Genomic DNA, 18,997 nt, shown 5'->3' with positions numbered 1-18,997 from the left:
CAGACCTTTGAGAGAGCTCCCCAGTCTGGGGGGGTGACCTTGGGGGTGACATCTGCCATGCCCATTTCAAGGACACCCTGCTCCCATCCCACCTAATTTGAAAAACTCAATTCAAGAGCTGATTTACTAAGGATGATAACATCCATACAACCTGTTTATACAAGCTACACATCTCTTACTTGATTAATGAATCAGGCCACCCAAAAGTGATAGAATTTATATACACCTGTAAGGTCTCCTTGCCTTGCCTTTAACTGGTAATTTTATGATCAATTTCCTTTTAATAAGTGTATAAAAGCAATAGAAGAAGAATAGGAAGCACCTATCTTTTGTTAATGTTTGCTTTCTAGAAATCTTGGCAATCCCAGAAAACATCTTGTGTTTATTTGCAGTAAGTTCTTTTAATCTATTGTTTATTTTCTAGAGTGCTAGTAAAAGTAGTTCAGATTTCTGTAGACTGTCCACATTAATAAAATATAACAAAAAAAGCATATACACTTATTGATAAGTATATAGTAAATTCCGCGCTTAGGATAATAGGTTACAGACTCCCCTAATAGGTTCCCAAGGGAACTTACAAGAGTTAATAAGAAAAAGTGGGGTGATGGCGCTACCCTATATGGCACTAAGTGGTGGTAAGGAAGTAGTGTAGGATAATTAGACTGTACTCCTTAAACCTGACGTAAAAGAATATATATATAAAAATAACAATGTGTGTAGTCCCAAAAAATGTGATATGAAAGTGGACATCTAGAAGAGAAAAGAAAATTTTTTCTAAAAGAAAAAATATTAATTACTGGACCAATAAGTATGTAGAAAATGCCTAATAGGTGAATATGTGTTTGGAGCGTGTTTGAATAAGGCAACTCAGAATAGTGAGATGCATACCCGCCCTCATCCATCCAACCCAAAGACTAAAGTTGAAACCATAAATAAATAAACCAATCCGTTAACCATAACGTGATCAGGGCATGCCCCTGTTGAAGACTGTAGTCGAAACGCGTAGGGATGGCTATATCAGCTTCCCACATTGCTACATTTTATTTTATTTGCTTGTGATCACTTTTTATCTTGTAAAGGTTTTTATCTATTAAAACCCCTCGTTTTGACCTACACCATGTGGAGTCCCCTTTCTTTTTTCCCCCATGGTTCCACTTCCAATTAGTTCTTCCCGCTCTGTCTGTTCCGGAACTGGAGAATGTGTACACTAGCGGCTCAGCTTCCATCCAGGACAACTACCCCACATCGGAGACCGAGATCTACAGGACACCACCCGGGTGGACATCACGGGAGACTACCCCCTCATGCCTAATAGATGTACTGCTATACGGCAGATATGTCCTACGGATCCGGAAAAGGTACCCAACCTCTTTCTTTTGAAGATTTGTGTGGCTTGTTACCTGTGATCGCCTTCCATTTGAGTGTCAATTCACCTTCCAGAGTTTACAGCACTTCTCCCTCCGAAAGACTTTTACTGCACTTATTTGTATGGACTTCAGTCCCTTATCACTTCATTACACATTATAGACATTTATGATATTTGACTGGTTGCTTTTCGCACTTTTGTCACGTCATTGCATTTTTACTGGCATATACTACCTTTCACCCAGGCTTTAGCCCATTTGGGAGTGGGGCGCCTTTACAAAGAGGCTATCACTTTCCCTTGAATGGGCAAGGTAACATTGGGGTTAATTTACAAAAGACAAATAGACTGTGCACTTGCACTCATGATTGGATAATGGAAATCAGCAAAGCTTTACCACATTTACTAAGCTCTGGGGAAAATGAGAGCAACAGCACTTGCACAGTGTAAGTCTAGTTGCTTTAATAAATCCACCCCTCTTTATAGTGATCCTATAGTATAGTGTCATCATAGCATAGTGGCAATAGTAGCATAGTCCAAAGAACCCTTCTCAGTCACTCAGTAAGACAAATCACAATTACACAAATCCAACATTTAATCTGGCAATTCTCTCCACAACAAGAATTATGGCAGGATAGCTGCAATGCTGCTTTATTACCTAAATCTGTATGCACATGCCCTCTCGTAATTTCACAAAATATGTATTAACTGGTGATGAAGGAACTATGAAAATTCTGTTCTACTCACAGCTTGCCTGATTTTCTCCTATTCCCTGCCTATATCGCCCTTGAATCCGACCCACTGGAGAGGTAACTTACCGGTACTTCAAGGGTGATGTGGAAACCCTTGCACTCTATTTATCTTAGACTCTCCTCCGCATATACGGTCAAACCGACCAGACTTTATAAGAAGTGGCAGGCTGATCTGCCGGACTTGTCAAAAGATGACTGTATATACCATCACACTACTAATATGGTTTCTGCCAAAGACAGGTTTATACAAATAAAATTCCTTCATAGGGCATACTAGACCCCCTCACCACCTAGCCGCCATCTACCCTACAGCTGATCCCTTATGTACTAGATGTCAGCTCACCAAAGGCAGTTTCTTTCATGTGGTTTGGACCTGCCCCAAGATTTGTTCCTTTTGGGAAGCTATATTTAAGGTTATTAATGTTACCTGTGATCTGATATTGCTCCTGGGTGTCCTGGATGGTGCAGAACTGAGCCGCTATGTGAAATTGTTTGTCCTTTATGCTCATAAGGAAATTGTTATCAAAAGGAAGTCTCCCCTACCTTCTACTATAACTTCCTGGAATTCTGCCATCAACAATGTTTTTCCCATTTACATATTAACATATGAAAACCGCAATTGCCCCCAAAACAAAATTTAGTCAACTTGGATTGACTCATGGGGTGTGAATAATGCTGTACTTGACTGAGCCGTTTCCCCATTGTGTTGTCCTTTGGTCCTTTCTCCCTTAGTTCCTACCCACTCCCTCCTCTTCCCTTCCTCCCCTTCATACCCTCTCCCTTTTCCGGATTTTTACCCACCCCTCTTTCCCTCCTTCTCATACATATCTTCCTTCTTTTCTTTAAAGTGGATGTAAACTCCATTCATGAAATTTGAGCTGGACACATATATCTGCAGTGTTTTCTGATCTCTCTTCAAAGTACTAAGTCCCGTGGCTTTTTCCTGCTCCGTTCTTCTGTTATCAGCATGATAACTTGTGGCAAGTTCTCCGACAACTGAGTTAAAATCAGGCTGAATTTTGTGTCGGGGAGGTTGCTATAAATAGATTAGCCGAGAGCTAAACTATTCACAGAACAGCTCTGAGAGTACCTGCATAGGTGAAGTAGGGGTGTGTGCCTTTCCTCCAATCAAATCAGCTGCCTTGGCTGTGTGCCCAGACTTCACTTCCAGTGCTGAGCAGGAAGAAAAAATCTCTAACACGATCTGAACTTTCTAAAGAGTATATAAAGCTAAAGACAGTAGATATGCATGTAAAATTTATAGGGAGATTTGTTTCATCACTGTGTATCATCTGAGTCTGTTCACCTCATTGGGTATATGTGTGGGTTTATATCCACTTTAACTCTCAGGCACTGATGTGTTATTTCCTTACTACTTGTTTCTACCTGTTCTTGTATGGTCCACAGCTGATTCATAGACATTGGTTGCCACTTCATACATTACTGTGCATAATTTAGGTTAACCTTGTGCTGCTGACCCCATTTGGACTCTAAATCGTACTGTCCATCAGCCCCTTTGGTCATTATACAATGATGATGATATGCATCCAGGATGCCACTCTCCCGACCCGACCGGTGTAAGATGCAAGGTGGCTTCAGACAGCACTACTCCACTAACCACGCCCTCTGACAGGTTTTACTCCGCCCTATGACTAAGCCTGTGGGCAGAGTGAAACACATCAGGTGGTGTGGTTAGTGGAGTAGTGCTGGCTGTGGCCGCCTAACAAAAATACACCGGTCAGGTTGGAAGAGTGGTGTTCTGGATGCTGCATATCACTACCAATGGATGAGTTTGTTTGGACACCGCCACATCCACAGCTGAGGACCGGGGGGAGAGAGTCCTTCCGTTTAGAGCTCCACTACAATTTTTTTTCAGGTCACAGCACTGTAAAATGTTGTATGTTGCACATTTTCTGTTGCTGCAATTTTTTTAATACCTGTTAAAATAAAAAAGTACAGACACCCCTTTTAAATAAGCCTTTCTTTCAGGTGCTCTGAGATTTTCAAGGGTGATCAGGTAAAAACATTAACTGTACACATATATAAATATATATTTACTGTATATACAGTCCATATTTAGACTTAATATATTGCATTAAAAATTTGTCTTTACCATTGCTTCAAATTCCACCTGGGCATCCACCAGAGCTTTTGAAATTTGAGCGGATTGTTGAAAATGTACGTTATCTATGATAAAACACATATACACATAAGAACGATGAGTGTATCTGTGGAATCTAGTTCAATATTTGACAATCCAGCCATTATGCATTAACTAGAAATGATAGCTTTCACTTCCTATTGATAAAAATAATAGCTTGAGCATCTCTGTAATACAAACACTTTTATGTGCTGAGCTCTATCACAAACTAAGTAGTGTGCTTATTGCTGATCAAACAGACTTCTACTCATGTTAGAACTGGATGTTTGCACTATAATGGTCTATGATATGACCTACCATCTGCTGTGCCATGAATGAGCAGGTAATCTACTTTCCTGAAATTCTCTATTCGGGACATCACAGTTGAATTCTGAAAAGGAAGAAGAGGTGATTCACTAGATGAATTTCCTGATACAAGGATAATACAAAAATAGCTTATCTTTGGTGATGGCATTGGCTGTTGTGCAAGCCTATATTGCTTCCATGTTGTCTACGCTCTACTGCTTTCTGGAAACTGCAGATGAGAACACTGCAGACGGTTTCTTTGTCTAGGTCACTTATCCAATTTCAACACACAGTTACTGACTACAACTACATTTCAAAGCTAAATAAAATGTGGGCTTTTGTTTGTAGAATTCACCTCCGTAACATCTCTAAAATTCGCCCCTTTTTAACAAATGAAACCACCAAGCTCCTCATTCACTCCCTTGTTATCTCTCGCCTTGACTATTGTAACTCCCTTCTCATTGGCCTGCCCCTCCATAGGCTATCCCCTCTTCAGTCTATCATGAATGCTGCTGCCAGACTTATCCACCTTACCAACCGCTCAGTGTCTGCCAACCCTCTCCTCCAATCCCTACACTGGCTCCCAATCACCCAGGGAATTCAATTCAAAATACTAACCACAACATACAAAGCCATTCACAACTCTGCCCCGAGCTACATCACTAATCTTGTCTCCAGATATCACCCAAATCTTCCTCTCCGCTCTTCTCAAGGCCTCCTACTCTCAAGCTCTCTCGTTTCCTCCTCTCATGCGCGTCTCCAGGATTTCTCCAGAGCCTCTCCCATCCTCTGGAACTCGCTACCTCCACCTGTCCGGCTATCCCCTACTCTTGCTACCTTCAGGCGATCCCTGAAAACTCATCTTTTCAGGAAAGCCTATCACTTCTCTAACTAATCTTTTACCACTTCCATCAGCTCATTCCCCACAGTTACAAACTTTTCAACAGAGTACGGAAGGGTTATCAACCCTTTTAGGTTTTTATGCTGTCTGTGTGAAATTCACTATCTCTATTTGTCCTAGTGACCATTGTCCCTGGAGCTAAAAGTGAGGGGGAAAAAACTACATTTTGAGCTATCAGTAGAACATTTATATAGAGAATGCCTTCCAATAGGGACACTTGTAGTGACAAGTGTCAAGGATTTCCTTCTCTTTGCAGAGATATCTTAACTGCTTGATGTGTCCACAAAATAGCAAGTAAAGAGATATCTCTCTCCGAATGGGGCACGGATAGCAACAAAAAGAAACCCAAAAAACCCTAAAGCCTCATTTACACTTCGCATAGCAGTAATGGCTTGTTCCCACTTGCCTTTTTTTATTCACTTTTTTTGCACATTTCCGGGCATCAATAGGGCAGCCCATCCACTTGAATAGGCTGCCCTTTGCATGACAAAGGTGCCAAAAGAGCTTATGTGACCTTAGATTGTAAGCTCCTTCAGGGGAGGGACTAATGTGAATATGCAATATATATGTAAAGTGCTGTGTAAACTGTTAGTACTATAGAAGTACCTCTAATAAATAAATAGTCATCACTTGTCGGCAGGGCCAGCAGACAGCAATGAAAAAATGATAATGGTTCAAGTCTCCTTATGCAAAAACATATGAGGTGTTCCATTAGATATGCAATTTACCTTATAATTTTCGAGGTTGTCAGATTTTGTTGGAAGGCCCATGTACTTCTCTGTATAAAAAGATGCTGCAAAAATAAATAAGCAATTAATGAAAAAAACATTAAACAAGATTATATGTTTTATACCACAAATGACAAAATACCTAATGCAGTGGGCTGACTAAAACCAGACATTCAGAAAAATGTAAGTGCTTGGGCAACATTAAAAATGTATGCAGTACATCTCTGCAATATATGCACACATTTTTGTCTATTTAAAATCGCCTAAATCCAGTGTGCTCCTAACTTCCTGTTTGAGCTGATATCAAAGTGCCTTTTCCCCAATAGAAATCCCAGACATTGTTGTCAGCCCTGTCTGAGTTCTCCCTGAATTTTCTCCCCAAATCAACAGGTATTTTTCAGTGTTTGCAGTATTTTTACCCCTTAAAAACTCACACTCAGGAACCCCTAAATGGGGGTTCTGTATCATGTGACCGCTGTGATTGGCTCTCACAATGGTCACATGATCGGGAGCCCATCCCACTGGCTCCTGATCAGAAACCTTGACCAAGAAATGTTGGTGACAGCTCATTCAGTGTGCTGTGAGGTTACTGTGAGTGACAACCTCCTGCCAACAGGAACACAACCCCCTAGCATTTATGGCTGTGGGCAAATGATTCATATAGCATTTATTTCCTGGAATCCATCTGCCCTTAGCTCAAGCATGCATGCAGGAGAGTGCGCTTAGCTGAGAAAACCCCTTCTCCTCTCCTCCCCTCCTGAAGACTCCTGCGTTATGTAAAAAGTAACCCAGTTGTTGACCCTACTGAAGACTCCTGGAATGTATGACATAATTTGCCTAGGCAAGAAACCAGGAAGTTACGAAAGGATTGTAAAAAAAAAAAAAATTTTTTTAAAGTAAATATAGTATCATATAATTTCCTATCTATTTACTAAAGCTAGCAGCGTAAGGGATTAAAAATGTTCCGCTTTAAAGTCCATCTTTCTATCCATTGCATACTGTATATGCATTATGTGATAAGCAGGAGCTTAAAGAAATACAACATGGGGAAATGCGCATGTATTGAAGCATTGTAGTGCATATGTTTTTTTTGCTCATACCGTGCATACACATTAATGCTGTGTCTGTGTTAAACCCACCATTACATCATCTTGACTGATACACAGTAAAAAGTAACTTTTGGTTTATGTTTTTGTTGTTGCTACTTTAGATCTTCACAGCTTTAACTTCCTAAGGACTATGGTTAGATACATGTCTGTTTTTTTACATTTTCCAATAGAGTGTTTTTCTATAACAGTTAGGGCAATGGTTGTTGTCTCTGCAAACTGCATTTGGGTTACATTATTTGGTCACATGGACATCTTTAAGTAGCTGTTCAGACAAAAATGCGTAAAGGTTGACGCAAGCAGCATGGAAGAAAGAAACACATATGGATCTTGTAAAATTGGTTCGGGATTCCTATTATGTGACATGTGTTAGAACAGACATCTGGATGCTGTAAACCAAATACACTCACTAAAGGACTAACCATGCAATTGACATACTGGCCAAAACTATTTATTTAAGTTTACAGAGAGTAAACCCTGTAAGGTTCTTTTTGCCATTTGCGTCTTTGTTAGGGAAATTGTATGCACAGGACAGGAAGGTATGGGAAATCTCTCTAAAGAGGACACAGACAAATCAAATTTTAGCAAGAGTGGCGAAGTATTAGAACTTCTGACAATAATGTTATTGCTGCTTGTGCAATAACAATAAATAATTACATTTCTTGTATAGGAATAAGTGAAGAAAATATCATCATGGGGTCACTGACGAAATTTGTATCAGGTTCTAATTTCTAACTCTTCTCTGCTCTATCAAAAACTAATCAGAAAAATACTTGATATAGTTAGGCTTTTAATACTGAATTAGATAAATGTGTAAAATGTAGATACAAATGTGTTCAAAATAACATACCATAATATTCCCAGTTGGAAACAGGAGCTACCGCAATTCCACATTTAAAAAGGCCTGTCCCTTGACCAAGAACCATAGATGTTACATAACCGCCATAAGACTGGAAAACAGTAAAAGGATTACAACGCATATATTTTTAGATATAAAATAACACTGTATACCCAGAAGATGAACACGAGCTGAACATAATGTGATTGTGTTTGCCTAGTGGTCAACCAGGGATGCTATCTTTGTCTGTTTTCCCTGCAACCAATAATGTGTAGCCTACAGGAAGATGCAGAGGAAGCGCACTGCAGACATCTCCAGCATCTCCACCTCATCACAGGAAAAACAACAGTGACTAGGCAAGGTCTTCTTACCTTTCAATTTGCCATTTCCCTTTTTCAGGACAAACTTTTGGGGTATGTCCCTTCTTCAAGGCCAATCAGTAAGAAGGGGACATACCCTGAAAGCTTGTCCTGAAAAATTGTATGTTGGTACAAATAAAAAAAAGTATCACGGACAATACTCTATTGTTTCTGTAGCAAGTGCACTAATATGTCTACAATCACCTCAAGCTATTTCCCTCAAGACCCTTTGGCTGATGGTGGGTGTCTTTTGGTACCTTATAGAGACTGAATCATTAACTGATCTGTCTAGAATGGGCAACTGTCATTTTATGTCTAATCAGGGTTCGATTTTTGATTAGGCAGAGTGGTAGAGGCAAAGAGATTGTGTTCCTTATATATGTGCTTATTATTGTTCACTTATTTCATATCATCAGTGGGAATAGTTAACCCACATAAGGTTATTATATCCCAATATTGTAAGCCAAGTCATGACCGGGAAAACAAGTAAATGTTTTGTGTAAAAGAGATTTTAGTTGTCTACAAGCTCTAGTGATGGAGATCTGGCTCTGTGTTTATGTGTACCTCTACACATTCTTCCTTTTATCCTCCTGTTCTTTCTCCTACTGTTCTTTTTCTCCCAAAGCACCTTTCTCACAGCCAAATCAAGTATGGAAACCATTCACAGTCACCAGAATGGAACACGGTAACAGGGAAGAGACTCAAGGAATTCAAAGGGAGTCCTTCCTCCTATCCACCTCATCAAGGAGCATTTGAACTTGAGTAAACTCAATAGTTAATGAAAAATAAGTCCGGATGGCTGCACACCAAACTGAGATCCATATGCCTTTATTCACATAAAACCATGAAGAATATGAGGAGCACTACATGTACAAGCAAGGGAGGCGCTGCTTACCTATTTCGCACAAGAATTGTGCTTTATCAAAGCCCCAAAAACTCTATAATTACTTTAAAGCAAAAGTACACAGCATCTGAGCATCACAATCCAAAAGTGCAATTCATTTCTAAAATTCAAAGCAAACTCACTCATCCCTCTATGTTTCTATGCTTTATTTTGCTGAGAAATTACTTTAAAAGACACCCCTAGCATTTCTGGATGTAGCCATCTTGAGTAAGGGCAGATGATTCAGGTAGAATTTACTTTTTGGAATCCATCTGTCCTTAGCTCAGGCATGCAACCAGGAGGGTGTGCTTAGCTGAGAAATCCCCTCCTGAAAAAGCCTGGGACTTATGGCATCATTGAAAAAAGGAATGTGTATATATCACGCTGTCTTCTATAAATTAAACCATATAAGCAGCTGAAACAACAAGTAATCAAATCTTGCAAAGAACATAGAGTGTGGGGAAGTGCAGCGCTAGAAAATATTTGATAGTCTATAGGACTATTTGGTACAATTCTGCTAGTGATATTACAATCAGTGAACTAAATCTATGAAAACGTGATACCATGTATAAAATACATATAATGAAATAAACATAAATATTGGTCTTGGATTATATAAACTTAGTCCATATAAAAGGTGACATAAAAATAAAAATTGTGAAAGTGTTGATAGAAGATCCACCACCGCTCCTAGTAAAGGCTTACCAGAGAGATTAGACACAGATGGGCATATACCCACTGGGTCAATCAAGCTTGTAAAGTAGGGATCCTTGGTGATCCTTGGTAGGTCCAATCAGACATCTCCTCTGCTGCCACTTCCAGCAATGTCTCCTCTTGAGGAAGTAGAGAGGAGACATTGCTGGAAGTGGCAGCAGAGGAGATGTCTGATTGGACCTGCCTTTAAAAACGCATCATTACAAGCACCCGGGCCACCTGGAATTGTGTCCTCTGCGGTAGCTGTCACCAAGGATCCCCACTTTACAAGCTTGATTGACCCAGTGGGTATATGCCCATCTGTGTCTAATCTCTCTGGTAAGCCTTTACTAGGAGCGGTGGTGGATCTTCTATCAACACTTTCACAATTTTTATTTTTGTGTCACCTTTTATATGGACTAAGTTTATATAATCAAGACCAATATTTATGTTTATTTCATTATATGTATTTTATACATGGTATCACGTTTTCATAGATTTAATTCACTGGTTGTAATATCACTAGCAGAATTGTACCAAATAGTCCTATAGACTATCTAAATATTTTCTAGTGCTACACTTCCCCACACCGTATGACATCATTTGCCTAGGCCTGGAAACCAGGAAGCAACTGAAGAAATTAAAAAAAAAAAAAAGTTTTAAACAAATAAATATGAATTACTTTCCTAACTATTTACCAATGCTAGCAGCATAAGAATTAAAAATAGTCAATGCTGATTGAAAGAGTGAAGTTTCACTTTAATTCAGAGACTGACAAATGAAGAAAATACTCAGCTGTCTTATTAGTGAAGCTGCATATCCATGACAAGAATCCAGCAAGCTGTGGGGTGTATTTACTAAAACTGGAGCGTACAAAATCTGGTGCATTTCTGCATAGAAACCAATCAGCTTCCAGGTTTTTTGTCAAAGCTTAATTGAACAAGCTGAAGGTAGGAGCCGATTGGCTACCATCCCTAGCTCCACCAGATTTCGCACTCTAGTTTTTGTAAATCAACCCCGCTGTGCCTTAGTGATTTTGGTGTTCTGAAAAAAGTGGTTTCTCTAAAGACAACCTCAGTAAATTCACTTTTACATAAAACTCAAAGCCAGTCTTGAATTCAGGGCAGCCAAACAAGTGCCAAAGGCCTCTAGAGAATTAATGCAGCAGAGATTAACAATGTTTTACTTGGTTTACAGCTGGCCATATAGTGCATGGCAATAAATTACTGGACTTTGATCAAGGGCAATAGAGGCTTTATATGCTGTAGGAATGTGGTCCTCACTTAATATTTTTTGTCAAAAATGTTCTATCTGGACCCAGATAAAAGAAAGGAAATAGCACAAATAAAGGGATGATTTGATATTGTAGTTATACAGATGAACTGATTTAGCAACAGAAAATGATTGAAATATACATACAGAGGAACACGATTGATTCAACGGGGCTGGAAATGTGGAACATTTGAAGCTCACTCAACTTTCTGACAGGTTTAACTTTTCGCATCAGGAGAGTAGAGCTGATAATGAGGAACTACGCAATGAGAGGTTTTATATAAATGCACCACATAATACATAGCTGCCAACTGTCCCGAATTTCCCGGGACATTCCCGGGACTTGGACTTCATTCCCGGATTTGTGGCGTCCCGGGAAATGTCCCGAAAAATTCGGTTCCGGTTTTTGAAACCGCCGCCGCCGCCGCCGCCGCTAGAGGTCGGCGGCCGGCGGAGACATTGTCTCCGCCGGCCGCCATTTTGTTGGAGTTCAGGAAGACGGCTGGGGGGGGGGGCTAGACGAGGCTTCTGCGTCGCCGCCCACCCCCTGCCCCGCTCCGCCTCGGCCTGCCTCGGCCCGCCCCGCCTCGGCCCGCTCCGCTCCGCCTCGCCTCGGCCCGCCCCGCCTCGGCCCGCCCCGCTCCGCCTCGCCCCGCCTACCCCCCGCCCCGCTGCCAGTCTGTTATGGAAAGGGGCGGGGGTTCTAGGTGGGGGGTGAGCGCGCGCACCGCTGTGGGACACGATGTGAGTGGGGGGGGGCACAGGGGACACCTGATGTGAGTGGGGGGGGGCATTGGGGACACCTGATGTGAGTGGGGGGGGCACTGGGGACACCTGATGTGAGGGGGGGACACCTGATGTGAGGGGGGGGCACTGGGGACACCTGATGTGAGTGGGGGGGCACTGGGGACACCTGATGTGAGGGGGGGAGGGCACTGGGGACACCTGATGTGAGGGGGGGACACCTGATGTGAGTGGGGGGGGGCACTGGGGACACCTGATGTGAGTGGGGGGGGCACTGGGGACACCTGATGTGAGTGGGGGACACCTGATGTGAGTGGGGGACACCTGATGTGAGGGGGGGACACCTGATGTGAGTGGGGGGGGCACTGGGGACACCTGATGTGAGGGGGGGACACCTGATGTGAGTGGGGGGGGCACTGGGGACACCTGATGTGAGGGGGGGACACCTGATGTGAGGGGGGGGGCACTGGGGACACCTGATGTGAGTGGGGGGGCACTGGGGACACCTGATGTGAGTGGGGGGGGCACTGGGGACACCTGATGTGAGGGGGGGCTCCGCCGGGGACTCCTGATGTGAGGGGGGGCTCCGCTGGGGACTTCTGATGTGAGGGGGGCTCCGCTGGGGACTCCTGGTGTGAGGGGGGGCTCCGCCGGGGACACCTGATGTGAGGGGGGGCTCCGCCGGGGACTCCTGATGTGAGGGGGGGCTCCGCCGGGGACACCTGATGTGAGGGGGGGCTCCGCCGGGGACACCTGATGTGAGGGGAGCTCCGCCGGGGACACCTGATGTGAGGGGAGCTCCGCCGGGGACTCCTGATGTGAGGGGAGCTCCGCCGGGGACTCCTGATGTGAGGGGAGCTCCGCCGGGGACTCCTGATGTGAGGGGAGCTCCGCCGGGGACTCCTGATGTGAGGGGAGCTCCGCCGGGGACTCCTGATGTGAGGGGAGCTCCGCTGGGGACTCTTGATGTGAGGGGAGCTCCGCTGGGGACTTCTGATGTGAGGGGGGCTCCGCCGGGGACTCCTGGTGTGAGGGGGGCTCCGCTGGGGGCACCTGATGCAAGGACGGACTCTGCTCGGACATCTGAAGCAAGGACGGACGGCTGGTGGCAGGCGACGTGGCAGGTGACACGCTCAGGGATCCCACTGATTCTGCATTATGGTGAGTTGAATGATTTCATTTTATATTACAATGTAATAATAGAAATAATGCGCTTCAATCATCCTGACACCATAACAACCATGGTGCCGGGATGATTGAAGCATTAACACCAGGTGTTTGGAGTATCTTTATCTGCTGATTGTTAAACTTTCTAGAATACACATATTTTTATTGTGTAGGATCTGGGGCTGCTGTCCCGTCATTTCCCTCTCTCTCCCCCTCTCCCCCCCTCTCCATCCCTCATTCATTTCAGACTCTAACCACACCCTCTAGAGCCACGCCCATTTAAGCCACGCCCACAATTTCGCTTAAACCACGCCCATTTTTCGGCGCGGCGCGCTTCGCGCGCCGCACTTGTCTGTTTTTGATAGGCCACGCCTGCTGGTGAATGCCCCGCCCCCTAATTATTGGACAGCTCCGCCTACAGCCACAAAAGTGTCCCACATTTTTTTTTTACAATGTTGGCAACTATGCATAATATAGTCCAGCCTTTGTCCACCAGGGTGCCTCGAGGTCTCCTCAGGGGTGCTTTGGCAAAATGCCTAAAAATTACCCAAAAACTGTATACAAACTGGCAAGTGGATGAAGCCTGCGTTATAGTTACACAAAGCTACGGGTTTTCATTGTACACCATTACGACCTTCTAGTCCATCGGTTCTCAACCTGGGGGTCGCGACCCCCTGGGGGGTCGATTGCCGATTCTCCAGGGGGTCGCGGATGCTGGCCGAGATGCTGCCTGAGATGCTGGCCGAGACGGACCCGAAGTTACTGCCGGAGTCCGTCCGTCTCGGCCAGCGAGATGTCACTTCCTGCACAGGAGAGACTGCACGGAAGTGACGTTCCGTCGCCGCCATCTTGGTACTCTCGTCCACAGTAATGCTTAGACTTAGAAGTCGGCAAGCGGACATCTTGTTACACCCACCGAAGTCCGCTTGCTGTGGATGAGTGTACCAAGAGGGAGGCAACGACACACCTGAAGAAGAACACCTGTGTCACTGTGACATCTGGTAAGTCAGACACACAGGAGAAGCTGACAAGATAACATTTTTTTCATTATGTTACTTAACATATATATATATATATATATATATATATATATATATATATATATATATATATATATATATATATATATATATATATATATATATATATATATATATATATATATATAATGTCCCAGTTGGTTCCTCAAAAGTGTTTATTCCGTGCCAGTGCTAGATACATGTTTGGGTGCTATACACTTTGTGTATCTAGCACTGGCAAGGAATAACCACTTTTGAGGAACCAACCGGGACGTTTATATATAAATAAGTGGTGGGGGCGCAAACAAACTGAAAAAATCTGAAAATAAAAACCCCCATTAAAACGCTGCAACTGTGCCTTTAAATGCGGCCACTGTGCCCATCAATTGTCGCCACTGTGCCATCAAACGCAGCCACTGTGCCCTTTAATTGTTGCCACTGTGCCAAACACAGCCACTGTGCCCATCAATTGTCGCCACTGTGCCAGCAAATGTCGCCACTGTGCAGCCACTGTGCCCATTGTCGCCACTGTGCCATCAATTGTCGCCACTGTGCCAGCAAATGTCGCCACTGTGCAGCCACTGTGCCCATTGTCGCCACTGTGCCATCAATTGTCGCCACTGTGCCAGCAAACATCGCCACTGTGCAGCCACTGTGCCCATCAATTGTCGCCACTGTGCCCATCAATTGTCGCCACTGTGCCAGCAAACGCCGCCACTGTGCCATCAAATGCAGCCACTGTACTCATCAAATGCAGCCACTGTACTCATCAAATGCAGCCACTGTGCCATCAAATGCAGCCACTGTACTCATCAAATGCAGCCACTGTGCCAGCAAACGCAGCCACTGTGCCCATCAATTGTCGCCACTGTGCCAGCAAACACCGCCACTGTGCCCATCAATTGTCGCTACTGTGCCAGCAAACGTCGCCACTGTGCAGCCACTGTGCCCATCAATTGTCGCCACTGGGCCCATCAATTGTCGCCACTCTGCCAGCAAACGCCGCCACTGTGCCATCAAATGCAGCCACTGTGCTCATCAATTGTCGCCACTGTGCCATTAAACGCAGGAACTGTGCCCTTTAATTGTTGCCACTGTGCCAAACGCAGCCACTGTGCCCATCAATTGTCGCCACTGTGCCAGCAAACGTTGCCGCTGTGCAGCCACTGTGCCCATCAATTGTCGCCACTGTGCCATCAAACACAGCCACTGTGCCCATCAATTGTCACCACTGCCAGCAACACCGCCACTGTGCCATCAAATGCAGCCATTGTGCCCATCAATTGTCACCACTGCCAGCAACACCGCCACTGTGCCATCAAATGCAGCCATTGTGCCCATCAATTGTCACCACTGTGCCAGCAAACGCCGCCACTGTGCCATCAAATGCAGCCACTGTGCTCGTCAATTGTCACCACTGTGCCATCAAACGCAGCCACTGTGCCATCAAACGCAGCCACTGTGCCATCAAACGCAGCCACTGTGCCCTTTAATTGTTGCCACTGTGCCAAACGCAACCACTGTGCCCATAAATTGTCGCCACTGTGCCAGCAAACGTCGCCACCTGTGCCAGCAAACGCAGCCACTGTGCCCTTTAATTGTTGCCACTGTGCCAAACGCAGCCACTGTGCCCATCAATTGTCGCCACTGTGCCAGCAAACGCCGCCACTGTGCCAGCAAACGCGACCAACGAAAATAATTTTACTGTTAGGGGTCCCCACAACTTGGGAAATTTTATCAAGGGGTCACGGCACTAGAAAGGTTGAGAACCACTGTTCTAGTCGCTGGCATCCTAACAACCAATTCCATCATCAGTTGATAAGGAGGTTGTCGGTCACCTGCACTGCATCCTTTTTTGACCCTCCCCTGCCCTCCCTGTCAGTACTGGGATCACATTAGCGGAGTGATGGGAAAAATAATTAACGAGAAGAGAAACATTGGAATACTAATCGTTACCAGTTTGCAAAAGTTTCAAAGGGTGCCTTGACTGAAAAAAGGTTGAGAAACACCAATATAGTTCCATGCAATTTAGAACAACTCTTTATCTGAGGAAGAAATCAATATTTGGGGCTCCCATGACTGTAAGGCTTTAAACACAATGAGACTGTTTACTCCTTGCTTGTACTAGCTAGTCTGAAGAACATGAGCATTTTCTAAACATTTTGCATGCAGCTTTCATTTAACCTACATAGCACCCTTCGGCTCCAGTCTGAAAGTGCTAAATGCAAATCTTAAAGAATATGTCAACCCAACATTTCACATTCCTGGTATCTGTTTGCTGTACCATGTACTTGTGTTAAAAAGTATCCTGTTCTCTTTGTATTTCTTCCCTTCTCTTTGAATTTCACCAGTGAAATTCCTGGTGATCCTGCCAGTCCCTCTGCTTTTCTGTTTCTAAATATCCACACTATGCATGAGAGAACAACTATCCCAGCATAGTCAGTTTTCTGGCTATGCTGGGGGAACAGCCTGTCTGTCCTCCAATGGTCAGACTTGTGCTGACACGCATATAAAGGGCGACTAAAATTAAATTGTCACTAAATTAAAATTGTAATTTGAAGCTGTACTGTATGTATGCATGTATGTAAGTCTCTTGTGCACCTCTAAGGGCCACTCCATATAGGAGACATCTTCCGCTAAAGTTTCTTAACCACTTACGAACCGCCCGCCATCATTGTACATCGGCTGTTTGACGTTAAATACCGGGGCTATGGCAGATAGCTGCCATAACCCCAGTATCTTTTTAAACAGCGGCGGTCCACTCTCAGATAAAAGTGGTCTCTGCAGCGTTTTTTTCCTGCAAGATTACTTTTATCGGTGACGGGAGGGTTGCGGTCTCTGACGGGAGGCGTCGGTAGGGGCGGAGACGATCGGGGGTCTCTCCCCTCTGAGACATGGAGCCGAGTGAGGGAAAGATGGCCCCCGCTCTGCTCCATAACATTGGATGACGGAAGCGACGTCAAACGTTACTTCCACCCAGTGGTCTTAGAGGGGAATTTTTTTTTATTAAAAAAAAAAAAAAAAAAAAAAAAAAGACTTTAATTGCATTTAAGTGTAAATGTGAGATCTGAGGTCTTTTTGACCCCAGATATCACAGTAGCCTCCCTGGCGGTTTTCCCGAGTGTGGCTCGGGGTTAAAATTCAGTACCATTAGCGGTAACCCCGAGCCACACTCGGGATCGCATTGCAGGATCCTGGGGCGGCGTTACTTACATTGTCCCCGGGATCCTGCGATGTCCCCCGCAGTGTCCGAGGGCTCCGTCCTCCTCCGAAGCCTCTCCGTGCCAGGCTCAGTTCCCTGCGAGCGGCGCGACGCACGGGGGCGGAGCCTGGCGGCAAATTCAAAAAACTGTCAAAATCATAACACATACAGTACTGTAATCTTACAGATTACAGTACTGTATGAAATGATTTCACATCCCTTTTGTCCCCAGTGCTCTGGCCCATGCCCTGCATGCAGTTTTACATGATATACACTGTTCTTTCTGCCTGGAAACTGGAGATTGTCCATAGCAACCAAAAAGTGTCCCTTTACGTCAAAAGTGGCTTTAGACCAGCTAGAAAACAGCGATAGTAAATTAGAACACTTGCAGAATTGAGCGATAGTGAATTGTGGGGAAATTTATTTTATTACTATTTTTTTAAATTTTTTTTAATTATTTATTTTTATTTATTATATTATAATTTATGTTTTTGTGTTTCAAACTTTATCATACCCGGGATATCTACTAGACTCTGGTTTGGACAGATTTAAGTGTGTTATTGTTAAGATTTACAGACCTACAATATAAAATGCCAAATTTCCATGCAAAATAATTGTACCGCTTTCAGTACCTAAAATCCGAAATAATCATACCGCCAGGGAGGTTAAAGAGGTCCTGTCATGCTTTTTTCTATTACAAGGGATGTTTACCTTCCTTGTAATAGGAAAAAAGGGGCCCAATTTTTTTTTTAAATAGACAGTGTAAAATTAAAAAATAAAATAAATAATAATTTTTTTTTTTTTAAAGCGCCCCGTCCCGCCGAGCTCGCACGCAGAAGCGAAAGCATACTTAAGTCACGCATGCATTTGAAAACGGTGTTCAAACCACACATGTGAGGTATCGCCGCAATTGTTAGAGCGGGAGCAATAATTATAGCAAGACCTCCTCTGTAACTCAAAATTGGTAACCTGTAGACATTTTTAAATGTCTCCTTTGGAGATTTTTAAGGGTCAAAGTTTATTACCATTCCACAAGCGGCCGCAATTTTGAAGCATGACATGTTGGGTATCAATTTACTCGGCGTAACATTATCTTCCATAATATAAAAAGAAATTGGGCTAACTTTACTGTTGTCTTATTTTTTCATTCAAAAATGTATTTTTACCACTAAATTGCGCTTGTAAGACCGCTGCACAAATAAGGTGTGACAAAGTATTGCAACAACCACCATTTATTCTCTAGGGTGTCTGAAAAATAAAAAATATAATGTTTGGGGGTTCTAAGTAATTTTCTAGCAAACAAAACTGATTTTAACTTGTAAACACCACATCTCAAAAAGGGGCTAGGTCCTTAAGTTATTAAAAAAGCCAAAACTTCTGTGAGTGTCGATTTCCTGGTCCCTGGTCTTGCTCAGGGGTTCCTCCGGCTGATCTCAACACCACTACTGTGGCCCCTATGTATTCCTTTTAGGGGCTCACATAGGCTAAAAAGACCACTCTAGCTAAATTCACCACCAATCGTTA

General features: G+C 43.7%; 1 protein-coding gene across 1 annotated transcript in view; it reads right to left on the bottom strand.

Annotated features, from left to right (window-relative positions):
• The window catches only part of FAP (fibroblast activation protein alpha), a 194,814-nt gene that overhangs the window by 7,499 nt on the left and 168,318 nt on the right, over positions 1 to 18,997 (bottom strand). The window contains exons 22-25 of the mRNA XM_073634041.1: positions 8,147 to 8,246; positions 6,191 to 6,255; positions 4,574 to 4,646; positions 4,229 to 4,302 (exon numbers count right to left, since the gene is read on the bottom strand). Of these exons, the coding sequence (XP_073490142.1) occupies positions 4,229 to 4,302; positions 4,574 to 4,646; positions 6,191 to 6,255; positions 8,147 to 8,246 (312 nt within the window). The remainder of the gene's footprint in view (positions 1 to 4,228; positions 4,303 to 4,573; positions 4,647 to 6,190; positions 6,256 to 8,146; positions 8,247 to 18,997) is intronic.

Source organism: Aquarana catesbeiana, linkage group LG06 (assembly GCF_042186555.1).
Source record: "Aquarana catesbeiana isolate 2022-GZ linkage group LG06, ASM4218655v1, whole genome shotgun sequence".
Classification (NCBI taxonomy): domain Eukaryota; kingdom Metazoa; phylum Chordata; class Amphibia; order Anura; family Ranidae; genus Aquarana; species Aquarana catesbeiana.
The sequence above is the reverse complement of the archived record's forward strand: the minus strand, read 5'-3'. Positions and strand labels throughout refer to the sequence as shown.